Source organism: Salvelinus fontinalis, chromosome 19 (assembly GCF_029448725.1).
Source record: "Salvelinus fontinalis isolate EN_2023a chromosome 19, ASM2944872v1, whole genome shotgun sequence".
Classification (NCBI taxonomy): domain Eukaryota; kingdom Metazoa; phylum Chordata; class Actinopteri; order Salmoniformes; family Salmonidae; genus Salvelinus; species Salvelinus fontinalis.
In genome coordinates this window covers 32,140,247-32,163,266 of record NC_074683.1, presented here as the reverse complement: position 1 = coordinate 32,163,266, position 23,020 = coordinate 32,140,247, and the positions used below count along the sequence as shown (strand labels likewise).

At 46.2% G+C, this 23,020-nt stretch overlaps 1 protein-coding gene across 1 annotated transcript in view; it reads right to left on the bottom strand.

Annotated features, from left to right (window-relative positions):
* Window positions 1-23,020, bottom strand: part of LOC129816625 (inactive phospholipase C-like protein 1) — a 105,504-nt gene that overhangs the window by 11,344 nt on the left and 71,140 nt on the right. Inside the window, exons 2-6 of the mRNA XM_055871338.1 lie at window positions 14,074-14,148; window positions 13,591-13,878; window positions 10,033-10,308; window positions 6,984-8,672; window positions 2,966-3,328 (exon numbers count right to left, since the gene is read on the bottom strand). Coding sequence (XP_055727313.1) covers window positions 2,966-3,328; window positions 6,984-8,672; window positions 10,033-10,308; window positions 13,591-13,878; window positions 14,074-14,148 — 2,691 coding nt within the window. The remainder of the gene's footprint in view (window positions 1-2,965; window positions 3,329-6,983; window positions 8,673-10,032; window positions 10,309-13,590; window positions 13,879-14,073; window positions 14,149-23,020) is intronic.

Here is a 23,020-nt window from a genome sequence, read left to right as displayed (position 1 = left end):
TGCGTTAGTGCTGCACAATTAATGGAATTCACATGGAAATCACAATATTGACATGTGTAATATCCATACCTCAGAAGCATGCAATATTTTGAAATGCCATTCAGCATTTATCTTTCTCTCCTCTTGTGGCTGCTTCCCACACACAAAGCCCCGCCCCCTGTCACTCAACTGCGCAGTTCCTCCTCCTCGCTATTAGATTCACTCTAAGTTTGCATGAGGTTCTGTTAGGTAAAATGCTGTCAACACATTGTTCCAAACAAGAACAATGCTGCTTTCCACTTTGCTTCTTAATATAAATCATGTTATTTCTATGATTCCAACAGTTCACCCAAGTGTTTTCATATATATCACTTTAATAAATGGAACACTAGTTATTTTAATAATATGTTCATATTTGGATTACTCATCTACTGTATCTTAGTCTATGCCACTCTGACTTCGCTCGTCCAAATATTTATATATTCTTAATTCCATTCCTTTACTTTAGATTGTGTGTATTGATAGATATTACTTGTCAGATATTACTGCACTGTTGGAGCTAGAAACACAAGCATTTCTCTACACCAGCAATAACATCTGCAAAACACATGTATGTGACAAATAACATTTGATTATAATCTCAATATTTTTTGCAAAAATTTTAATTGCATTTTTTGCCCATAATCGTGCAGCCCTAGTGTGTGTGTGTGTGTGTGTGTGTGTGTGTGTGTGTGTGTGTGTGTGTGTGTGTGTGTGTGTGTGTGTGTGTGTGTGTGTGTGTGTGTGTGTGTGTGTGTGTGTGTGTGTGTGTGTGTGTGTGTGTGTGTGTGTGTGTGTGTGTGTGTGTGTGTGTGTGTGTGTGTGTGTGTGTGTGTGTGTGTGTGTGTGTGTGTGTGTGTGTGTGTGTGTGTGTGTGTGTGTGTGTGTGTGTGTGTGTGTGTGTGTGTGTGTGTGTGTGTGTGTGTGTGTGTGTGTGTGTGTGTGTGTGTGTGTGTGTGTGTGTGTGTGTGTGTGTGTGTGTGTGTGTGTGTGTGTGTGTGTGTGTGTGTGTGTGTGTGTGTGTGTGTGTGTGTGTGTGTGTGTGTGTGTGTGTAATAGAGATAAGTGGATCCAGACCAGATCTATGAGACTTATCTTCTCTGGTATTTATAGACTACTGTATAATCCTCCTCTGTCTCTACTCACAGGTAGCATCTGATTGCAGCACAGTCATACATCTACTCTAGCCCAAATCACACTCCTCCAAGACTCCTGCTTTACAAGCCCTATTTCACCACGACAGCACATCGGCCCCATCTGTTCGGGCAGGAAAATGTTTTCAAATGTATTTGTTCATTTCAATATTAAGTTAAATGCATTTGGTTATCTATATTAGCCCTGTAGAGTCTAAGCGGGGGGTGGGGGGGTTCTACTAAGTTAACATATGGAATTGTTTCATGATAGTCATACCATGGATCATTTAACTATTTCATTTTTAGGACCCCTTAAGGTTGAAAAAATATATACAAAATGTATTTGATTAAACAATTAATTTGGCTTGTGGGGCTTGTGAGGCTTGTGGGGCTTGTGAGGCTTGTGGGGCTTGTGAGGCTTGTGGGGCTTGTGAGGTTTGTGAGGTTTGTGGGGCTTGTGGGGCTTGTGAGGCTTGTGAGGCTTGTGAGGCTTGTGAGGCTTGTGAGGTTTGTGGGGCTTGTGGGGCTTGTGGGGCTTGTGGGGCTTGTGGGGCTTGTGGGGCTTGTGGGGCTTGTGGGGCTTGTGGGGCTTGTGGGGCTTGTGGGGCTTGTGGGGCTTGTGAGGTTTGTGAGGTTTGTGGGGCTTGTGAGGTTTGTGAGGTTTGTGAGGTTTGTGGGGCTTGTGGGCGTCCTGGAGAAAAACAACTGACGTATGTGTTTGTGAGAGTCTCACCTTTTCACAGAGGGGTCATATCAGTGTGTAGCCCCAACTGTTCAGACGCTACAGACAGAAGGTAGCAGATCGTCTGTACCGACTTCAGATGAGTCCCGTGAGGCTTGTGGCGGTCGTAGAGCAAAACGGAGAACACCATCGTGTTCATGAATCTCATCTTCCAGGAGGGGCATAATAGTGTGTAGGCCAAACCGTTCAGACGCTACATTAGACCGATATTTGGGATGTCTTATGGTCTGACAAACACCACTCTAGCTCTGCCACCTTTCACCACAGATGCAGAAGGGCGACATTGACGGATGCAGTAGATTGAGACGCAGCCCATTCAATAAACTAATACGTTTAATATCTTAAACTGACGGATTTTGTTGGGACATTTTAGTATTATGCTAATTAGATGTCCATTGTTAAAAAGGAACAGACAAGTGATAGATTGATGACTGGAACAAACTGCAAAAATCACTGAAGCTGGAGACTCATATCTCCCTCACTAACTTTAAGCACCAGCTGTCAGAGCAGCTCACAGATCACTGCACCTGTACAATAGCTCATCTGTAAATAGCCCATCCAACTACCTCATCCCCATACTGTTATTTATTTTATTTATTTTGCACCCCAGTATCTCTTCTTGCACATTCATCTTCTGCACATCTATCACTCCAGTGTTTAATTGCTATATTGTAATTATCTTGCCACTATGGCCTATTTAATGCCTTACCTCCCTTATCCTACCTCATTTGCACACACTGTATATTGATTTTTTCTATTGTATTATTGACTGTATGTTTGTTTATTCCATGTGTAACTCTGTGTTGTTGTTTGTGTCGCACTGCTTTGCTTTATCTTGGCCAGATTGCAGTTGTAAATGAGAACTTGTTCTCAACTAGTCTACCTGGTAAAATAAAGGTGAAATAAAATAAATAAAAATGGTGGAAACTCCCTCTAGCCCCACGATTACACCAATCAGATGACTGGAAATCCATGAGGGGAAGTGAGCCAGTCCATACTACATGGAAGAGAGGGACTTCTTTGCAACGCAGCAAGTATGTGAGAAATCGAATTAACCTTTGACCCCTCTCACCTGTGCATCCTCCCGCAAGTCCGTGGCCTCCTTGAGAGGGGCACTAGCGGGGCGGAACGTATCATCCAGAACTTTAATACCCGTGTTCCGTAGGGTCACGTACTCTCGCCCCCGCCGCACCCCTCTCCGCACAGACAGACCCCTCCTCTGGGCCTTGCCCCCTCCTCGCCGATTGGTCACAGCCACATGGACAAATAGGCTGGCGTGGGGCAAGGGGTCTCCCACCAGACCCAGCAGGGGCACGTTGCGGTAGCCCGGTTGAAGGCACTCGAATGCCACGCTGTACTGGCCAATGAAGTCGTCTCCGATGTAGTCGTCGTCCAATACCACGAAGCGGAGAAGCGCCAAATCTGGCATGTTCACCTGGGAAGGACAGACAGCAACCAATCATGAGCACAGGTGCAGCAACGGACACATTTCCAGGATTGTTACCCAATACTGTTGGATGGTGATGTCTCTTCATTCCCCCGGGCCATATCATATTATCCATGACATCAACATTCAGTATATTTGTACATTCAATATCACACATAGGCACTTATTCAGGTATGCACATGCACTCACACATTATTAACCGTGGGTGGCATCAGTACAAACAGTATTAATCAGACACATGAAATACATTGGAATGAAACCACCATGTACATGGTGAGGAATATATTAACTAGAACACCCACTGGCAGTAGCAGGACTTATGGCTGTGTTAGTGTGTCTATACATATTCATTGTGAGAGGAGACACAGAGAGCAGTTCATTCTGACACATAAACATCCAATAAAACACACACAGAAACAGACACACACACACAGACAGACAGAAACCCACACACACATGGGCTCCCAGTGTGATGAATGTGTTTGGTAGTAGGCCAGAGATGGTAGAGAGGAGGAGGTAGACTGACTATCCATCACAACCCATTGGCTGTGTTTAAACATACATTTGTGATTTATTTATTTTTATAATATTTTTTTAATCCTAACTTTTTTTTTAAATAATACAAACCTACACATATGAACAACAACGTACATAGACGCACACAGTGACTAGATGTCCTCTACCCAGACCTGCATGCTCACACCTCCATTCCTAGTTCATGTATTATTGTTTGCCACATGGCCTTCAATTGTATCAATTTGTTTTTCTCGGTCACCCATGCTATTTCAATATTTCAATAATAAATCATTAGATTTTTCCATGGTGTTAAATGATGGTGGATTCATTGATTTCCAAGTTTTCAGTATACGTTTTTTCAAGATGAGAAGAGAATCTTCCAGCCCATTGTGTATCTCACTACACCCCCATATGCCTCGTCTTGGAATACGCAGACAGACGAGTTAAAAGTAAGTTTACATTGTAATACTTCTGACAGACAACTTTCTAGCTCCGCCCATAACTTTTGGACTTTATAGCATTCCTAGAAGGCATGGATTGTTGAGTCATTGTCAGTTTTACACTTAAGACATGACTCCACAAAATCTACGGCGCATTGGCAAATTGTCTCTTGTTTAATAAATTCTATACATTAATTTATACTGGATGAAGCGTACATTTTCGTTAACTGTAATTTCGTAAGTTATATTCCAACATTTCCTCTATCTTGTGCCAACATCAGTTATTTTTAAGTTTTGGTTCCAATAGTTTATACAGCTCAGTCTGTGCTAGTGTAGACTTTAACGTTTTAGCATGGAGCTCCATCAATCTAATAGGGATGTACAGATGTAGGATCTTCATTTGATATAGCCTGTTGCAGGATACATTTCAGGACATTTTTTAAAAGTGTAGTGTATTTGAGGTTTAAAAAGGCTCCTGAAGTTTGTAATTATAAGCCAAATAATAATTCCCATTTCCTGTTGCTGTAGGATTATTTTCCTGCTGTAGCAAACTGTCTTAAATGAAGATCCTACATGTGAAGAACTAGAGAACATTGAAGTGAGCGCAGAGAGTAGTTTCAGCTCTACTCATTACACAGACTACTCAGGTAGAGAGAGACCCTCCAGCAATGTCACACACACAAGCTTCATGCATGAAGAGGGGAGTCTAAACAGCATCTCTCTGTCTCTCTCTGGGTGTGTGTGTTCCCAGAGACGACCCATGTGTCTCTGCCTCGTGAATGTGTGTCTGTGGAGTCACGCCACATTACCTTCTAGTCCCCCACCAAGCCTTTGGTTAGTGGCCACAGGGATAATGAGCTAAACAGAGCTTAACCACTGGCTTTGGTTTCTTTCTTACTTGTTAAAGTTTTTACAATACTTTGTAGTTCACGTTTTGTTTTTAGTCTTTGTTATTCTCATAACATAAGACCATTGTTCTTAACATATTGTTATTATCTGCAATAAAATTAGCTTAGCGTGCCACACGACTGGTCAATACTACCGTAGACCTACTCTCCCACTGTTCTCTCTCCATTCCCACATTTGACATCATGACAACATGGGTAGTGTTGTATAATCCCTGACCATCTGTCTTCATAACTAAATCTCCCACAAGGACTCAGGGGAATCACAATGGCTCTGTCTGTCGCTTTGGGAATGGAATGAGAGCTCTGTCTGTCTGTCGCTACGGGAATGGAATGAGAGCTCTGTCTGTCTGTCGCTACGGGAATGGAATGAGAGCTCTGTCTGTCTGTCGCTATGGGAATGGAATAAGAGCTCTGTCTGTCTGTCGCTTTGGGAATGGAATGAGAGCTCTGTCTGTCTGTCGCTATGAGAATGGAATGAGAGCTCTGTCCGTCTGTCGCTATGGGAATGGAATGAGAGCTCTGTCCGTCTGTCGCTTTGGGAATGGAATGAGAGCTCTGTCTGTCTGTCGCAATGGGAATGGAATGACAGCTCTGTCTGTCTGTCGCTATGGGAATGGCATGACAGCTCTGTCTGTCTGTCGCTATGGGAATGGCATGAGAGCTCTGTCCGTTTGTCGCTATGGGAATGGCATGAGAGCTCTGTCCGTTTGTCGCTATGGGAATGGAATAAGAGCTCTGTCCGTCTGCCGCTATGGGAATGGAATGAGAGCTCTGTCTGTCTGCCGCTATGGGAATGGAATAAGAGCTCTGTCCGTCTGCCACTATGGGAATGGAATGAGAGCTGTCTGTCTGCCGCTATGGGAATGGAATGAGAGCTCTGTCTGTCTGCCACTATGGGAATGGAATAAGAGCTCTGTCCGTCTGCCACTATGGGAATGGAATGAGAGCTGTCTGTCTGCCGCTATGGGAATGGAATGAGAGCTCTGTCTGTCTGCCGCTATGGGAATGGAATGAGAGCTGTCTGTCTGTCGCTTTGGAAATGGAATGAGAGCTCTGTTTGTCGCTATGGGAATGGCATGAGAGCTCTGTCTGTCTGTCGCTTTGGGAATGAAATGAGAGCTCTGTCTGTCTGTTGCTATGGGAATGGAATGAGAGCTCTGTCTGTCTGTTCCTATGGGAATGGAATGAGAGCTCTGTCTGTCTGTCGCTATGGGAACGGAACGACTCTGTCTGTCTGTCACTATGGGTATGGAATGGCTCTGTCTGTCTGTCTGTCCCTATGGGAATAGAATGGCTCTGTCTGTCGCTATGGGAATGGAATGGTCTGCCTGTCTGTCGCTATGGGAATGGAATGGTCTGCCTGTCTGTCGCTATGGGAATGGAATGGTCTGCCTGTCTGTCGCTATGGGAATGGAATGGTCTGCCTGTCTGTCGCTATGGGAATGGAATGAGAGCTCTGAAGGGAACAGTGCATGTGATGGATGAATACTGGAAAGGCTTTTTACAAATAAAACGTATTGTTGTGTATCCTTATGAAATGGATACACATTATTATCAGGGACAAACACAGACCATAGTCTGTCCAGATTTAGCAGGCAAAACTGGTTGACATGACCGTCAGTTTGTAATCGTAATGACATCATTTCACTGTCCTCTGGGAGTGCATTAGATGTTAAAGTGTAAGAACACTTAGGTTGTGTGTTTGGACCGTGCTCGTAGTCTAAGGATATGTTGGTGAAATCTCAGGTGCATGTGTTGTCTACATTACTGATCTCTCACCTGAAACTCAAAGGTCTCATCAAACAGTGGGTCATCTTGGTTCTGTGCTGCAGTCCTGGTCCGTTGCTCAGCGCAGTCTGCCGGTACCCCATGCAGCTCCAGAACCACGTAGGGATCTAGAACCTCTCCTTTAGCGCCGGCGCCCTGCGGCTTGGGCAGGCTGTGAGCGCTGATCACCTTCACCCTGAGGGTCTGAGGGGGAACGCCAGGCACACAGCCCTGGGTCACAGCACTGAAGTAGGACACCTCATCTCTCATGACCCCTGGCCGCAGCACAAAGCCACAGCCCCCGTTCTGGGTGAACCGGCCCCTGTGGAGGTCCAGCATGGCTCCGGGAGTCTGCTGGTTGAGGGCCACTAGCTGGACCCCGCCCTTCCAGTAGCCCTGGGGGTTGGGGTTGGAGGAGTCCAGGCGGACGGAGCTTGGCCGGACACGGCTCAGGGTGCGCTTGGTGAAGCTTACTAATTCCTCTGGGCTCTCACTGGCCAGCCGTCCCGCTTCTCCCTCCCCCAGGGAGCACAGCGTCCAATAGGGCGACTCGGGGGGAAAGGGCGTGCCTGGGGTGGAGGGGGTGCTGGGCGGGGAGTGCTGCAGTCCTTGTTTCCTTGTTTCTCGGTGGTTGTAGAAGCTACGGCTTCCGATTCTAGCCACGCCCACTAGATCTGATAGCTCACGTCGGAGGCGGAGTCTCCTGGGCTGAGGGGGCGGGGGCACTACTAAAACCGCGCCCAGTTCCTCCTCCCCGGGTATGGTCATTCTTCGACCAGCCAAGGGCCCGCCTCCCCCTATCTCCTCGTCCTCCTCTGACACTTCTCCCTCAGACCCCTCCTCTTCAGGCGGTAGCTTCTTCCCCACCAGCAGCACTCTGCCCTTCAGCTGCTCTGGCGAGGGTAGGGTGGTGGCTCGACCCCCCAGGCTGACCGGCAGGGCCTCAGGGGTGTAGAGACGTGTAGAGAACACCTTCCTCAGGTGCTGGGCCAAGGTACGCTGCTGGGAGGGAGAACAGCGGTGGCACAGGTAGAGCAGCAGCGGGTAGGGCGAGGTCAGGAAGGCATACTTATTGACCACCTCCAGGGCACTGCGGATGGTGACAGGGGCGTGGTGATGGTGGTGATGGTGGTGGTGGTGGTGGTGGGCCTCAGGACCATAGTCCACCCCCAGTAGGGGCTCCCCCTCTGGGCCATCTGTCACCCCCAGCTCTAGGCACCGACACCCGGCCTGCAGTGCCCTGGTCAGGCCCCCTAGATCAGCCCTTCCATGGACCTGGTCATCCAGGAGATAGGACCGATAGGAGGTACTGATGTAGTAGTGGGACAGGGGCAGGTTCATGTCCTGACACACTGCCTGGTGCTCCACGTCAAACAGCTGGCATTCTGGGGACTGCAGGTAGCGGGAGAATCCATCCAGAGCCAGTAGACCTCTCTCTTTCCCAGGGCCGGAGGGCTCAAAGCGTCGGACCAGTTCCAGACAGCCCTCGGGCGTGGCCAGAGACAGGCCCTGCTCCGTCTCCAGAAAGAGACGGAGGTCCTGGGCGTCCAGACACTCGCGGTCCTTGGAGAGTTGGACCAATAGGAAGTAGACGTCTGGGCGCGTGCAGTGCTCACAGAAGGCCTCCTGGAACTCCTCACGCGTCACGTGAGACGTCAGCTTCTCCTTGCTCCTCTGGATCTCCTTGAACCTCAGACGCACCTGGAGGGGAGGGGGATGAGGGGGGGAGTTGGAGGGAAGGAGCGGGAAAAGGGAAGAAGGGATGAGACAGAGGAAGAGAGAAATATGAATGATGAGAGAGAGAGGAAATGCAGAAAGATGAGAGGAGCAGGTTTAGAAAGGGCAGTCAAATGTAAATACCATATTCTGGGTAAACTTCTGATTTCAACTGTATGTATGTATGTATGTATGTATGTATGTATGTACAGTGGGGAGAACAAGTATTTGATACACTGCTGATTTTGCAGGTTTTCCTACTTACAAAGCATGTAGAGGTCTGTAATTTTTTATCATAGGTACACTTGGATTAGCTAACACAACGTCCCATTGGAACACAAGAGTGATGGTTGCTGATAATGGGCCTCTGTACACCTATATAGATATTTTTTTTTTTTATCTGCCGTTTCCAGCTAAAATAGTCATTTACAATATTAACAATGTCTACACTGTATTTCTGATCATTTTTTTGTTTGTTAATTGAAATACATTCCAGGGAGAGAATGCCAAGAGCGTGCAAAGCCATCATCAAGGTAAAGATTGGCTACTTTGATGAATTTCAAATATAAAATATATTAACATTGCATGGGTCCTTTTTATGGTTACTACATGATTCCATATGAGTTATTTCATAGTTTTGATGTCTTCACTATTTTTCAACAATATAGAAAATAGTCAAAAATAAGAACAACCCTGGAATGAGAAGGTGTGTCAAATTTTGACTGGTACTGTATCTGTGTATATATATATATATATATATATATATATATATATATATATATATATATTAATATATATCTCTTTCTGAGGTAAGTTGAGGCATTGTGTTTTACACAGGGTTTCCTGTAGACTCCTACTGAGAGGTGTAATGGGTAGGAAGCAGGAACCACAGGTGTGACTACACCGCTGAAGACTCAATCTGTACACCCACCATGCTACTAAGTATAAATAAAGCTTACATAACTAGGTTGGATATCCACCTAGAGCATGTTCCATATTTACATTAGATATCCAGCTATGAAGACAATCATTTTTATAATTCAAGCTGTTATAGTAACTATTGCTATCATAAGTATCACGGACAATTTAATAAAAGAAACCGGGCCATAATTGATTGAATTGATAACGGAATTGACCTCAACTCTAATCATCTCTAAACCTTTTCTACTTTATCGAGTTTTACTCCAGTCTACCATTAACATATATACAGTATTAGTCTTTCTTCTAACTCTACCCCGGTCCTCTTATTTAAGTTTCCTTGATGCTGAGACAGATGGTAAGACAGCTATGAAGACAATCACCCCTCTAGTTTAACTGTAGTCCCCCCCCCCCCACACACACACACCTTAGCTTCCTTGATCCCAGGACACAGCTTGCAGATGGTTGCCACGGCCGTATCCTCTGTGACGACCCCGTATCCATCCTCATCCACCTCGGCAAACTCTGCGGCCAGCCAATCCCTCCTCATCTTACTGCCAAGGCTCCCCTCCCCTATGATGCTCCCCTCTCCCAGACCTCCCACCCCTCCATGCCCAATGACAGAGGGGTGGGACACCAGGTAACGCAGACCCGTTACCCAGATGTTGGCCACGTCAGGGGAGAGAGCCACCAGGTCCAGAGACTAGGAAATACAAATCCCATTAAATTAAACACATTTTCCCCCCAGTAAAACAAGTCAAAAAGTAAGTAAATCCCCTTACCACATCTTGTTACGTTACAGCCTTATTCTAAAATTGATTACATCGTTTTCCCCCCATCATCAATCTACACACAATTCCCCATAATGAAAAAGCAAAAACAGGTTTTTAAATCAAATCAAATTGTATTTCTCAAATGCGTCAAATACAACAGGTATTGTTGTACAGGTAAATACAGGTAAACAGGTAAATACAACCTTACAGTGAAATGCTTACTTACGAGCCCCAAACCAACAGTGCAGTTTCAAAAAATATGGATAAGAATAAGAGATAAAAGTAACAAGTAATTAAAGAGCAGCAGTAAAAAAGAACAATATATACAGGGGGGTGCCGGTACAGAGTCAATGTGTGGGGGCACCGGTTAGTTGATATAGTATGTATATGTAAGGTAGAGTTATTAAAGTGACTATGCATAGATGACAACAGAGAGTGGCAGTGGTGTGGAGAGGGGAGGGGGGGGCAATGCAAATAGTCTGAGTAGCCATTTGACTAGATGTTCACGAGTCTTATGGCTTGGGGGTAGAAGCTGTTCAGAAGCCTCTTGGACCCAGACTTGGCGCTCCAGTACCGCTTGCCGTGCGGTAGCAGAGAGAACAGTCTAGGACAGGGTGGCTGGAGTCTTTGACAATTTTTAGGGCCTTCCTCTGATACCGCCTGGTATAGACATCCTGGATGGCAGGAAGCTTGGCCCCAGTGATGTACTGGGCCATTCGCACTACCCTCTGTAGTGCCATGCAGTCGGAGGCCAAGCAGTTTCCATACCAGGCAGTGATGCAACCAGTCAGGATGCTCTTGATGGTGCAGCTGTAGAATCTTTTGAGGATCGGAGGACCCATGCCAAATCTTTTCAGTCTCCTGAGGGGGAATAGCTTTGTCGTGCCCGCTTCACGACTGTCTTGGAGTGCTTGGACCATGTTAGTTTGTTGGTGATGTGGACACCAAGGAACTTGAAGCTCTCAACCTGCTCCACTACAGCCCCGTCGATGAGAATGGGGGCGTGCTCGGTCCTCTTTTTTCTGTAGTCCACAATCATCTCCTCTGTCCTGATCACGTTGAGGGAGAGGTTGTTGTCCTGGCACCACACGGCCAGGTCTCTGACCCCCTCCCTATAGGCTGTCTCATTGTTGTCGGTGATCAGGCCTACCACCGTTGTCATTGGCAAATTTAATGATGGTGTTGGAGTCGTGCCTGGCCATGCAGTCATGAGTGAACAGGGAGTACAGAAGGGGAATGAGCACGCACTCCTGAGGGGCCCCTGTGTTGAGATTCAGCGTGGCGGATGTGTCGTTACCTACCCTCACCACCTGGAGGCGGCCCATCAGGATGTCCAGGATCCAGTTGCAGAGGGAGGTGTTTATCCCAAGGGTCCTTAGCTTATTGATGAGCTTTGAGGGTACTATGGTGTTGAACGCTGAGCTGTAGTCAATGAATAGCATTCAGACGTGAGTGATACAGATCGGTAGTTATTTAGGCAGGTTACCTTAGTGTTCTTGGGCACAGGCACTATGGTGGCCTGCTAAAAACATGTTGGTATTACAGACTCGGACAGGGAGAGGTTGAAAATGTCAGGGAAGACACTTGCTAGTTGGTCAGCGCATGCTCGCAGTACACGTCCTGGTAATCCGTCTGGCCCTGCGGCCTTGTGAATGTTGACCTGTTTAAAGGTCTTACTCACATTGGCTGCGGACAGCGTGATCACACAGTCTCCCGGTACAGCTGGTGCTCTCATGCATGTTTCAGTGTTATTTGCCTCGTAGCGAGCATAGAAGTAGTTTAGCTCGTCTGGTACGCTCGTGTCACTGGGCAGCTCTCGGCTGTACTTCCCTTTGTAGTCTGTAATGGTTTGCAAGCCCTGCCACATCCGACTTGATGTCTAGAAGTTATTTTCGGTCATAAGAGACTGTAGCGGCAACATTATGTACAAAATGAGTAAAAAAATAAGTTACAAACAATGCAGGTTTTTTATTTTTTTATTTCACCTTGATTTAACCAGGTAGGCCAGTTGAGATCAAGCTCACATTTACAACTACGACCTGGTGATAAACTACGACCTGGTGATAAACTGCGACCTGGCGATAAACAAACAAAAAACACAATCGTTTGGGGGCACGTAAAACGTCTGGCTTCTGCTCCGGCGCCATTTTAGAAATGCTTGAAAATTCATCAAAAACATAAAAACTGAAATTTACATAAGTATTCAGACACTTTACTCAGGACTTTGTTGAAGCACCTTTGGCAGCGATTATACCCTCAAGTCTTCTTGGGTATGATGCTACAAGTTTGGCACACCTGTATTTGGAGAGTTTCTCCCATTCCTCTCTGCAGATCCTCTCAAGCTCTGCCAGGTTGGATGGGCAGTGTTTACTTATGAGTGGCTTCCGTCTGGCCATAAAGGCCTGCTGCAGAGATGGTTGTCCTTCTGGAAGGTTCTCCCATCTCCACAAGGAAACTTTGTCAGTGAACATCGGGTTCTTGGTAAACTCCCTGACCAAGGCCCTTCTCCCCCGATTGCTCAGTTTGGTCGTGCAGCCAGCTCTAGGAAGAGTCTTGGTGGTTCCAAACTTCTTCCATCTAAGAATGATGGAGGCAATGGTTTTCTTGGGGACCTTCAATGCTGCAGAAATGTTTTGGTACCCTTCCCCAGATCTGTGCCTCGACACAATCCTGTCTCTGGGGACAATTCCTTCGACCTTATGGCTTGGTTTTTGCTCTGACATGCTCATCAACTGTGGGACCTTATATAGACAGGTGTGTGGCTTTCCAAATCATGTCCTATCAATTTAATTTACCACAGGTGGACTCCAATCAAGTTGTAGAAACATCTCAAGGATGATCAATGGAAACATGATGCACCTGAGCTCAATTTCGAGTCTCATAGCAAAGGTTCTGAATACTTATGTAAATAAGGTATCTGTTTAATATTATTAATAAAAATAAATTTAATAAAATTAATAAAAAACCTGTTTTCACTTTGTCATCATGTGGTATTGTGTGTATATTGATGAGAATGTTTTAAATTTAAATCAATTTTAGAATAAGGCTGTAACGTAACAAAATGTGGAAAAAGGGGTCTGAATACTTTCTGAATACATTGTATTTGCCTTTGCCTGAGTGCCAGTCTGTTTCTGCTCCACTGCCAACTCCTTGGCATGACAATTCCAAAAGAAGTTGGCAAGGCAGCCTAAACTGAACTGGCTACCTCTTACCTGGTAGTCATCCCCGTGGATGATAGAGAAGGCTGCCTCCTCAGCCAGATGTTCTGCAGCAGGTCCATTATGGAGGAAGGTCTCAGTGCTCTTCCCCGTCCTAACCTCCCTGATAGTGGCCATGTCCAGGCGGGCGCGCTCCCCATCCTTCTTAGAGGGCTCCCAGCGCAGGCAGCTGAGGTCCTGGTCCAGTGTGTAGAAACGACTGTAGACCCGGGAGTTGGGACGCACCTTCTTCAGCTCACAGCCCCCCTGCATGAAGGCCAAGCAGTCGGCCGCGCTGCTCACCTGGAGGCGGCGGAAGAGGAAGGCATTTATGAAATGCTTATATACTGCTTATGAATGTGTTATGTATGAGTTATGAAAGTGTTATGAAATCCTTATTTAGGTACCCTTCAAATAAAGTGTTACCCATTTCATTTTTATTTACAGGCAGAGATCTAAAACTGCTTTATTTTTTTTAAAGAGAAACTAAAAGCAAACCTTCTTCTCTGAGGGGATGCTACTGAAGGACACAGTCTTCTTGCGCCCGCCGGCCACCTTGTGCACTGAAGGATCCTGGGTAAAAACACAGCGAAGAGCAGAGTGTGAGACAGGCAGACAAGTCTACTTATGATTTCTGCAGGTTATGTTTAGAAGCTACTAAACAAACATTACAGGCAGGTATATCACATCAACTGACATTTGATGTAGAGGATTATGTGGACGTGGGGTGTGAAGCATAAATAATATGTACCTATTGAGGTAGCCATGAAAGCCATCACTATTAAATCCTAGATACCATTGCCTACCGTTGTGCCCTTGAGCAAGGCACTTAACTCCCCACAACAGTGTGGCAGCCCCCTGCACCTCTCCAAAACCATTGTGTGTCTTTCAGAGGGGTTGGGATAAAAGTGGAAGTAAAATGTCAGTTGGACCTTGTGTGCAATTGACCAATAAGTTCATACGAAAGTGGCTCACCTTAAGTGTAAAACTAACATTATACACTGGGTGGTTCGAGCCCTGAATTCTGATTGGCTGACAGCCATAATATATCAGACCGTATACCATGGGTATGACAAAACATTTATTTTGACTGCTCTAATTATGGTGGTAAACAGTTTATAATAGCAATAAGGCATATCGGGGGTTTGTGGTACATGGCCAATATACCACGGCTAAGGGCTGTGTCCAGGCACCCCACGTTGTGTTGTGAGTAATAACATCCCTTAACTGTGGTATATTGGCCATATACCACACCCCCTCGGGCCTTATTGCTTAAATGACTCAATAATCCCTGCCTCCTGGGATGTTATAAAGTCCAAAAGTTATTGCCGGAGCTAGAAAGTTGTCTGTCAGAAGTATTACAATGTAAATGTACTTTTAACATGTCTGTCTGCATAATCCAAGACATGGCATATGAGGATGCAGTGAGATACAAGATGGGTTGGACGATACTTTTCTCGTGAATCATCTTGAAAAAATGCATACTTAAAAACTGTAAGTCAACCAATCCTCCATCGTTAACACAATGGAAGGTCAAATGCTTTATTATCTAAATGTTAAAGTGTGTGGGCGACGGAGAGAAACAAAATGGTGCAGTTTGAGGCCATGTGACAGAGTGATGCGGGCTCTGGAGATGGTTTTTTAAACGTTTTTAAAAATATTTTGTTTATTTAACCTTTATTTAACGAGGCAAGTCAGTTAAGAACAAATTCATATTTACAATGACGGCCTACCCTGGCCAAACCTGGACGACGCTGGGACAATTGTGCACTGCCCTATGGGACTCCCAATCACGCCCGGATGTGATACAGCCTGGATTTGAACCCCTTGCACTGAGATGCAGTGCCTTAGACCGCTGTGCCACTCGGGACCCTAATAGAGACCCAGATGTGAGTGTGAGCAGGTGGGTCCGGGCAGGCGTGATGTTGTGGATGTTTGTGAGATGTTGTCGTTTGTATGTGTATTGTTTACATTTTTTATATAAAATCTTACAACAACAAAAAAGAAAGTGGCTCACCTTTTAACCAGGTAAATTTCTATGGCAACGAATCCTTCAGAACTAATCTGCACCAGAGCAGGCTAACTACACTGAATGAAATTACTACGCTGCGACTTGTAGACAAATTAAATCAGATTCCATCCCTGATTGCGTCATGATCCCCTTCATTTAAGGAAAACGATTGATTAAATATTTTATGAATAAAATGTTTTTTTTAGTAATGATAGAATGCATTTTAAACTTCACACAATGTAACACTTTTGTATGACTTAATAGATAAATAAATATTGATAGGATTGAGGAAAAAGGTGCTTGTGTATTGGTAAGCACACCAAATATGGCAGTAACGATGAGAAATCAAATAAAGACGGCACTTCTAAAAGCCTGTCACACCATAGTCTGCTGAACTGGCAAAATAACTTTTCTTATTCCGGCACAAATTAAATTTTGTCACTAACTCGCCCATGGATTGATGTTTCAGCATTGTCTCAATGAAGAGTTGGGCGTTCGACTAGCACGCGCCGTTACACGCCGGCTACAGTTAGCGGCAGGCGGACCAGCATTATCCACCATCGTAGTATGGATGAAGCCTTAGCTGGAATGTGAAGCTAACTGAAGCTGGTTAGCTTTAGAAAACCCTGAGTAAATGGATCTAACTTTCTTCGTAGGATGCCCCTCTGGCCTACTAATACTACCACAGGACCAGGGGGACAACAACAACAACTATGACATCATCTACTGCTGTACCCTGTACTAAAGTGATTAAAGAGCTTTGGGGGGGGTTTAACAATGGGAGTTTTTCCCTCTACCTCCTAGTATGCAGTTGGACTCAAGAGTACAGCTTTTGACTACCCATACACACTGAACCACACAGGGCAGTGTATGTGTCTGCATGCGTGCCCGTGACCGCGCTCTGTGTGTGTGTGTCTGTGTGTGTGTGTGTGTGTGTGTGTGTGTGTGTGTGTGTGTGTGTGTGTGTGTGTGTGTGTGTGTGTGTGTGTGTGTGTAACTTGACATCCATTGCCTGGCCAATAATACACAGTAGAGGAACCTCAGCTGCAGATTCCTCCTCTGCTAACAGAGAGACAGGGCTCCTACCCTAACAGAGAGACAGGGCTCCTACCCTAACAGAGAGACAGGGCTCCTACCCTAACAGAGAGACAGGGCTCCTACCCTAACAGAGAGACAGGGCTCCTACCCTAACAGAGAGACAGGGCTCCTACCCTAACAGAGAGACAGGGCTCCTACCCTAACAGAGAGACAGGGCTCCTACCCTAACAGAGAGACAGGGCTCCTACCCTAACAGAGAGACAGGGCTCCTACCCTAACAAAGAGACAGGGCTCCTACCCTAACAAAGAGACAGGGCTCCGTCCCTAACAGAGAAGCAGGGCTCCTACCCTAAAAGAGAAGCAGGGCTCCGTCCCTAACAGAGAAGCAGGGCTCCTACCCTAACAGAGAAGCAGGGCTCCTACCCTAACAGAGAAGCAGGGCTCCGTCCCTGACAGAGAGACAGGGCTCCTACCCTAACAGAGAAGCAGGGTTCCTACCCTGACAGAGAAGCAGGGCTCCGTCCCTAACAGAGAAGCAGGGCTCCGTCCCTAACAGAGAGACAGGGTTCCTACCCTAACAGAGAAGCAGGGCTCCGTCCCTAACAGAGAGACAGGGCTCCTACCCTAACAGAGAAGCAGGGCTCCGTCCCTAACAGAGAAGCAGGGTTCCGTCCCTGACAGAGAAGCAGGGATCCTTCTCTGACAGAGAAGCAGAGCTCCGTCCCTAACAGAGAAGCAGGGTTCCTACCCTAACAGAGAAGCAGGGCTCCTACCCTAACAGAGAAGCAGGGCTCCTACCCTAACAGAGAGACAGGGCTCCTACCATAACAGAGAGACAGGGATCCTACCCTAACAGAGAGACTACCCTAACAGAGAGACAGGGCTCCTACCCTAACAGAGAGACTACCCTAACAGAGAGACAGGGATCCTACCCTAACAGAGAGACTACAATAACAGAGAGACAGGGCTCCTTCCCTAACAGAGACCCAGACAGAGGGACATGCCACAGAAGCCCAGCCCTGAGGAGAATCTTCTCATCCTTCCTACCCTACAGAGGACCAGAGCCACAGCTAGCTGATAGCTCAAACCTGGACAGAACCCTCTGGAACATCAGTCAGGCTATACTCCCATGTCAATTATTCTTTCACCACTCAACTAAGACCAGACTGTGACCCCAGCTTAAAGGGATAGTTCACCCAAATAATAAAATTACATATTGGTTTCCTGACCCTGTAAGCAGACACTGGACAAGGTATGATGACACACAATCCATGCTGGTTTAGTTTTTCTGGCAGTTTCCACATCCTAACATTTTAGCATTCGTGGCACAAATTGCATTCAAGTCATGATACCGATATTCAACATTTTCCCACATCATGTTTAACTGACTTGGAGGAGAGAGTTTGACCTAGTATCTACTGTCTCCAATTCTGTTCAACAAAATAGTTTTTTAAGATGGAGGCTTGGACAATGTGCGGACAGACAGTGGACAGACAGCGGACAGACAGCCAGGCTTAGTATGAACCAGGTCAGCGGGTATTTAGGTGGACGGGGCAGGACAAGGCGGGGGGCAGTGGTGTTGATGGAGGGGGGAGGGGGGTGGGACTGTCCAGGGCACAGCTTTAACAGGAACAGCGGGCCCGGTACATGGCATTAGTTCCCCCAGAGGGCACGGCAAAACAGGTCGACCCTCCCGCCGTGGTGACATACTGTATTATGTCCTCCTGGAAACCATGACAACAGGCCGTAAAGCTTTTAATGCACCACGGTTCAGCCTAAAAGAGCATATATCACCTAGTGTTAATCCCCCAACCCTAAGCACTCTCTCTTTGTTTTAGCTATTTTTTCTCTACATTATTGAGCTTCTGACAGAATGGAGCTAAGCACAGATGGAGAGATGGTGTAAACATAAGATGGAAAGATAGATAGTGGTACCAGAGAAAAAAAGAAAGCGAGGGCAAAGAGAGAAGTGGCAGGGGGGGGGGGGGTGAAAGTAGAACAGATTCAAGTCTAGAAAAGGATAAGTGAGTGAGTGCAGAGGAAAATCACAGAGAGGAAGGAGAGAAAGTTGAATGAGAGGAGTGTGAGATGAAAGAAAGTAGAGGAGAGGAGAGGATAGAGGAGAGGATGGAGATAGTAGAGGCGAGGAAGAGGAGAGAAGAGGATGAGAGAGGAGAGGAAAGGATGGAGAAAAGGGAAGGAGAAAAAGGAGAGAAGAGAGGATGGAGAGGGGAGGAGAGGATGGAGAGGATGGAGAGAGGAGAGCATAGGATAGAGAGAGGAGAGCAGCGGATGGAGAGAGGAGAGGGGAGGACGGAGAGAGGAGAGGATGGAGAGAGGATGGAGAGAGGAGAGCAGTGGGGGGAGAGCAGAGGGGGAGAGCAGAGGAGGGAGAGCAGATGGGGGAGAGAGGAGAGGAGAGAGGAGAGGATGGAGAGAGGAGAGGAGAGCAGAGGATGGAGAGGGGAGAGGAGAGGATGGAGAGAGGAGAAGAGAGGATGGAGAGAGGAGAGGACAGAGACAGGAGAGGACAGAGAGAGGAGAGGACAGAGAGAGGAGAGGACAGAGAGAGTAGAGGACAGAGAGAGGAGAGGACGGAGAGAGGAGAGGACGGAGAGAGGAGAGGACGGAGAGAGGAGAGGAGAGGATAGAGGAAGGAGAGAGGAGAGGAAGGAGAGAGTAGAGGATGGAGAGAGGAGAGAAGAGGAGGAGAGAGTAGAGTAGAGGACAGGAAGGAGAGAGTAGAGGATGGAGAGAGGAGAGGAGAGCGGAGAGGATGGAGAGAGGAGTGAAGAGGAGGAGAGAGTAGAGTAGAGGACAGGAAGGAGAGAGTAGAGGATGGAGAGAGGAGAGGAGAGCGGAGAGGATGGAGAGAGGAGAGAAGAGGAAGGAGAGAGTAGAGGAAGGAGAGAGGAGAGGACGGAGAGAGGATCGAAGAGGAAGGAGAGTAGAGGAAGGAGAGAGTAGATGATTGAGAGAGTAGAGGATGGAGAGAGTAGAGGGTGGAGAGAGGAGAGAATGGAGAGAGTAGTATGAGACAATACTACAGTGTTTAGTCACACACATCAGAGATGTCATCATGGCCTCCGACCTCTCTCCATTCTCTCCTCTCTCCTCTCTCCTTCCTCTCCTCTCCTGTCTCCATCCTCTCCTCTCTCCTTCCATCCTCTCTCCTTCCATCCTCTCTCCTTCCATCCTCTCTCCTTCCATCCTCTCTCCTTCCATCCTCTCTCCTTCCATCCTCTCTCCTTCCATCCTCTCTCCTCTCTCCTTCCTCTCCTCTCCTGTCTCCATCCTCTCCTCTCCTGTCTCCATCCTCTCCTCTCTCCTTCCTCTCCTCTCTCCTTCCTCTCCTCTCTCCTTCCTCTCCTCTCTCCTTCCTCTCCTCTCTCCTTCCTCTCCTCTCTCCTTCTATCCTCTCTCCTTCCATCCTCTCCTCTCCTGTCTCCATCCTCTCCTCTCCTCTCCTCTCCTCTCCTCTCCTCTCCTCTCTCTCGCTCCTATCATTCATCCAGGACCTCTGTATACCAAGCGGTGTCAGAGGAAGGCCCTAAAAATTGTCCAATACTCCCGCCACCCTAGTCATACACTGTTCTCTTTGCTACCGCACGGCAAGCGGTACCGGAGTGCCAAGTCTAGGTCCAAAAGGCTTCTTAATAGCTTCTACCCCCAAGCCATAAGACTCATGAACAGCTAATCAAATGGCTCTTTTACACTGCTGCTACTCTGTTTATTATCTATTCACAGTCACTTTACCTCTACCTACATGTACATATTACCTCAATTACCTCAACACCGATGCCCCGCACATTGACTTTGTACCAGTAGAGAGTATATAGCCTCGCTATTGTTATTTTACAGCTGCTCTTTAATTATTTGTTACTTTTATTTAAAACATTTTACTTATCAATTTTTTCACTTAACACTTATTTTTCTTAAAACTGCATTGTTGGTTAGGGCGTGTAAGTAAGAATTTCACTGTAAGGTCTACAGCTGTTGTATTCAGTGTATGTGACAAATAACATTTGATTTGATTTGATTCATTCAGCCCACTGAATCAGAGGTGTAGTAAAGACCTGGGTGGGATAGACACAGGGGAGAGGAGAGGAGGAGGAGAGAAGAGGAGGGGAGGAGGGAAGAGGAGGATGAGAGGAGAAGAGAGGAGGGGGGAAGAGGAGAGGAGAGGAGGGGAGAAGAGGAGGAGAGAAGAGGAGGAGAGGAGAGGAGGGGAGAAGAGGAGGAGAGGAAAGAAGAGGAGTGGACAGGAGAGATCCACACATGCCCAAGTGGCTCTAAATATAGGCATCTATGAGTGAGATGGAGAGACAGAAGAAAGGAGTAGAATGGCAGGAGATTGAACTAATGAAAAAGGAGTTGAGAAAGGAAATTGAAAGTTGGACGTTGGACCCTTGTGACAGAGTTCCTCAGTTCATAGACAGACTAGTAATGTCACCATAAAAAATCTGAATCAGAATGGAATTTAAGGATGACCTCTGACGCTTTAGGGTTAGAATAGGGCTGGACGATACGGTCTCTGACGCTTTAGGGTTAAGAACAGGGCTGGACGATACGGTCTCTGACGCTTTAGGGTTAGAATAGGGCTGGACGATACGGTCTCTGACGCTTTAGGGTTAGAATAGGGCTGGACGATACGGTCTCTGACGCTTTAGGGTTAGAACAGGGCTGGACGATACGGTCTCTGACGCTTTAGGGTTAAGAACAGGGCTGGACGATACGGTCTCTGACGCTTTAGGGTTAGAACAGGGCTGGACGATACGGTCTCTGACGCTTTAGGGTTAGAATAGGGCTGGACGATACGGTCTCTGACGCTTTAGGGTTAGAATAGGGCTGGACGATACGGTCTCTGACGCTTTAGGGTTAGAATAGGGCTGGACGATACGATCTCTGGCGCTTTAGGGTTAGAATAGGGCTGGACGATACGGTCTCTGACGCTTATCACGGTATTTTTTTATTTATTACACGTTATCGCGGTCTTTGGTGTTTTTGAATAATACAAGTTCTACATTTGCTTTATGAGTAGTGAGTGGTCCTAGGGTGGCAACACATACATTCTAAGTTATTTTTATTTTGAGTCTTTCTCCTTTCTGATTGTTTGATACTGTTCAATTCAACTTTTTCAGCATTTTCATCCATTTCTGTATTTCCTGCACTCACGTGAGATCATTTCCACACTGTCATGTACGGCTTCGCTTATTCCTCTTTGATTTAGAAGATACTGTTGCACAAACAACATGCAGATGTAGGTCTACACCATCGCTGGTATTATCAGGCTGTATAGTGAGTTATGTTTGCTCTGACTCGTACATGTATTAGCTAGCTAGCGATTAGCATTAGCATTAATGGCTAACAAGATTTAGGCACAAATTACTAAGAAAAGACAAACTAGCTGTTTGCTGATGTAAGAAACACAAACTAATAGTGTCATTATAGAACGTGAGTGGATGTATATTAAGAAGCAAAGAGAAAACAGCATTGCTGTCATCAACATTGTTTCATGTGTAGATCAGTCAAAGACTCAATCATGGACACTTACTGACAGTTGTGGCTGCATTGCATGATGTATTGTTGTCTCTGCCTTCTTGCCCTTTGTGCTGTTGTCTGTGCCCAATAATGTTTGTACCATGTTTTGTGCTGCTACCATGTTGTGTTGCTACCGTGTTGTTGTCATGTTGTGTTGCTACCATGCTATGTTGTTGTCTTAGGTCTCTCTGTATGTAGTGTTGTGTTGTCTCTCTTGTCATAATGTGTATTTTGTCCTATATTTAATTAATTAATTAATTTTTAATCCCAGCCCCTGTTCCCACAGGACGCCTTTTGCCTTTTGGTAGGCCGTCATAGTAATTAAGAATTTGTTCTTAACTGACTTTACTCGTTAAATAGAGGTTCAATTAAAAAATATATAATAAATGTGCTGCATTGCCCATGTAAAGACTGGACGCAAGTGTCTTGTGGTCAGAGAACAACGAATGTGCTCCTTGAGTGACACGAGGAGGGGCTAAGTCTGTGTGGAAAGCAGTACGGAGAGGGAGAGAGAGCGGAGAGAAATGACTCAAGTAGCGAAGTAAATGATAAAAATGTACGTTACACACTCCGTATCACATTTGACAAACCAAATATTCAAATACTGTTATAGAAGGTAAAGTAAAAACCCAAACTGGTCTGTGTATCAATACCGGTATATGTTAAATACGGTATACTGCCCAGCCCTAGGTTAGAACAGTCCTGATGCTATGTAATGTCATCAGTAGTCTGATAGTGTATAGATTACTAGTGAACTGTGATTGGCCTGAGGAGCTAAATAAGCCACGTGTCACAAACATACCACTAACTAATTCCTTATACTCCCCGCCCACACCCATCCATGTGCATTGGTGG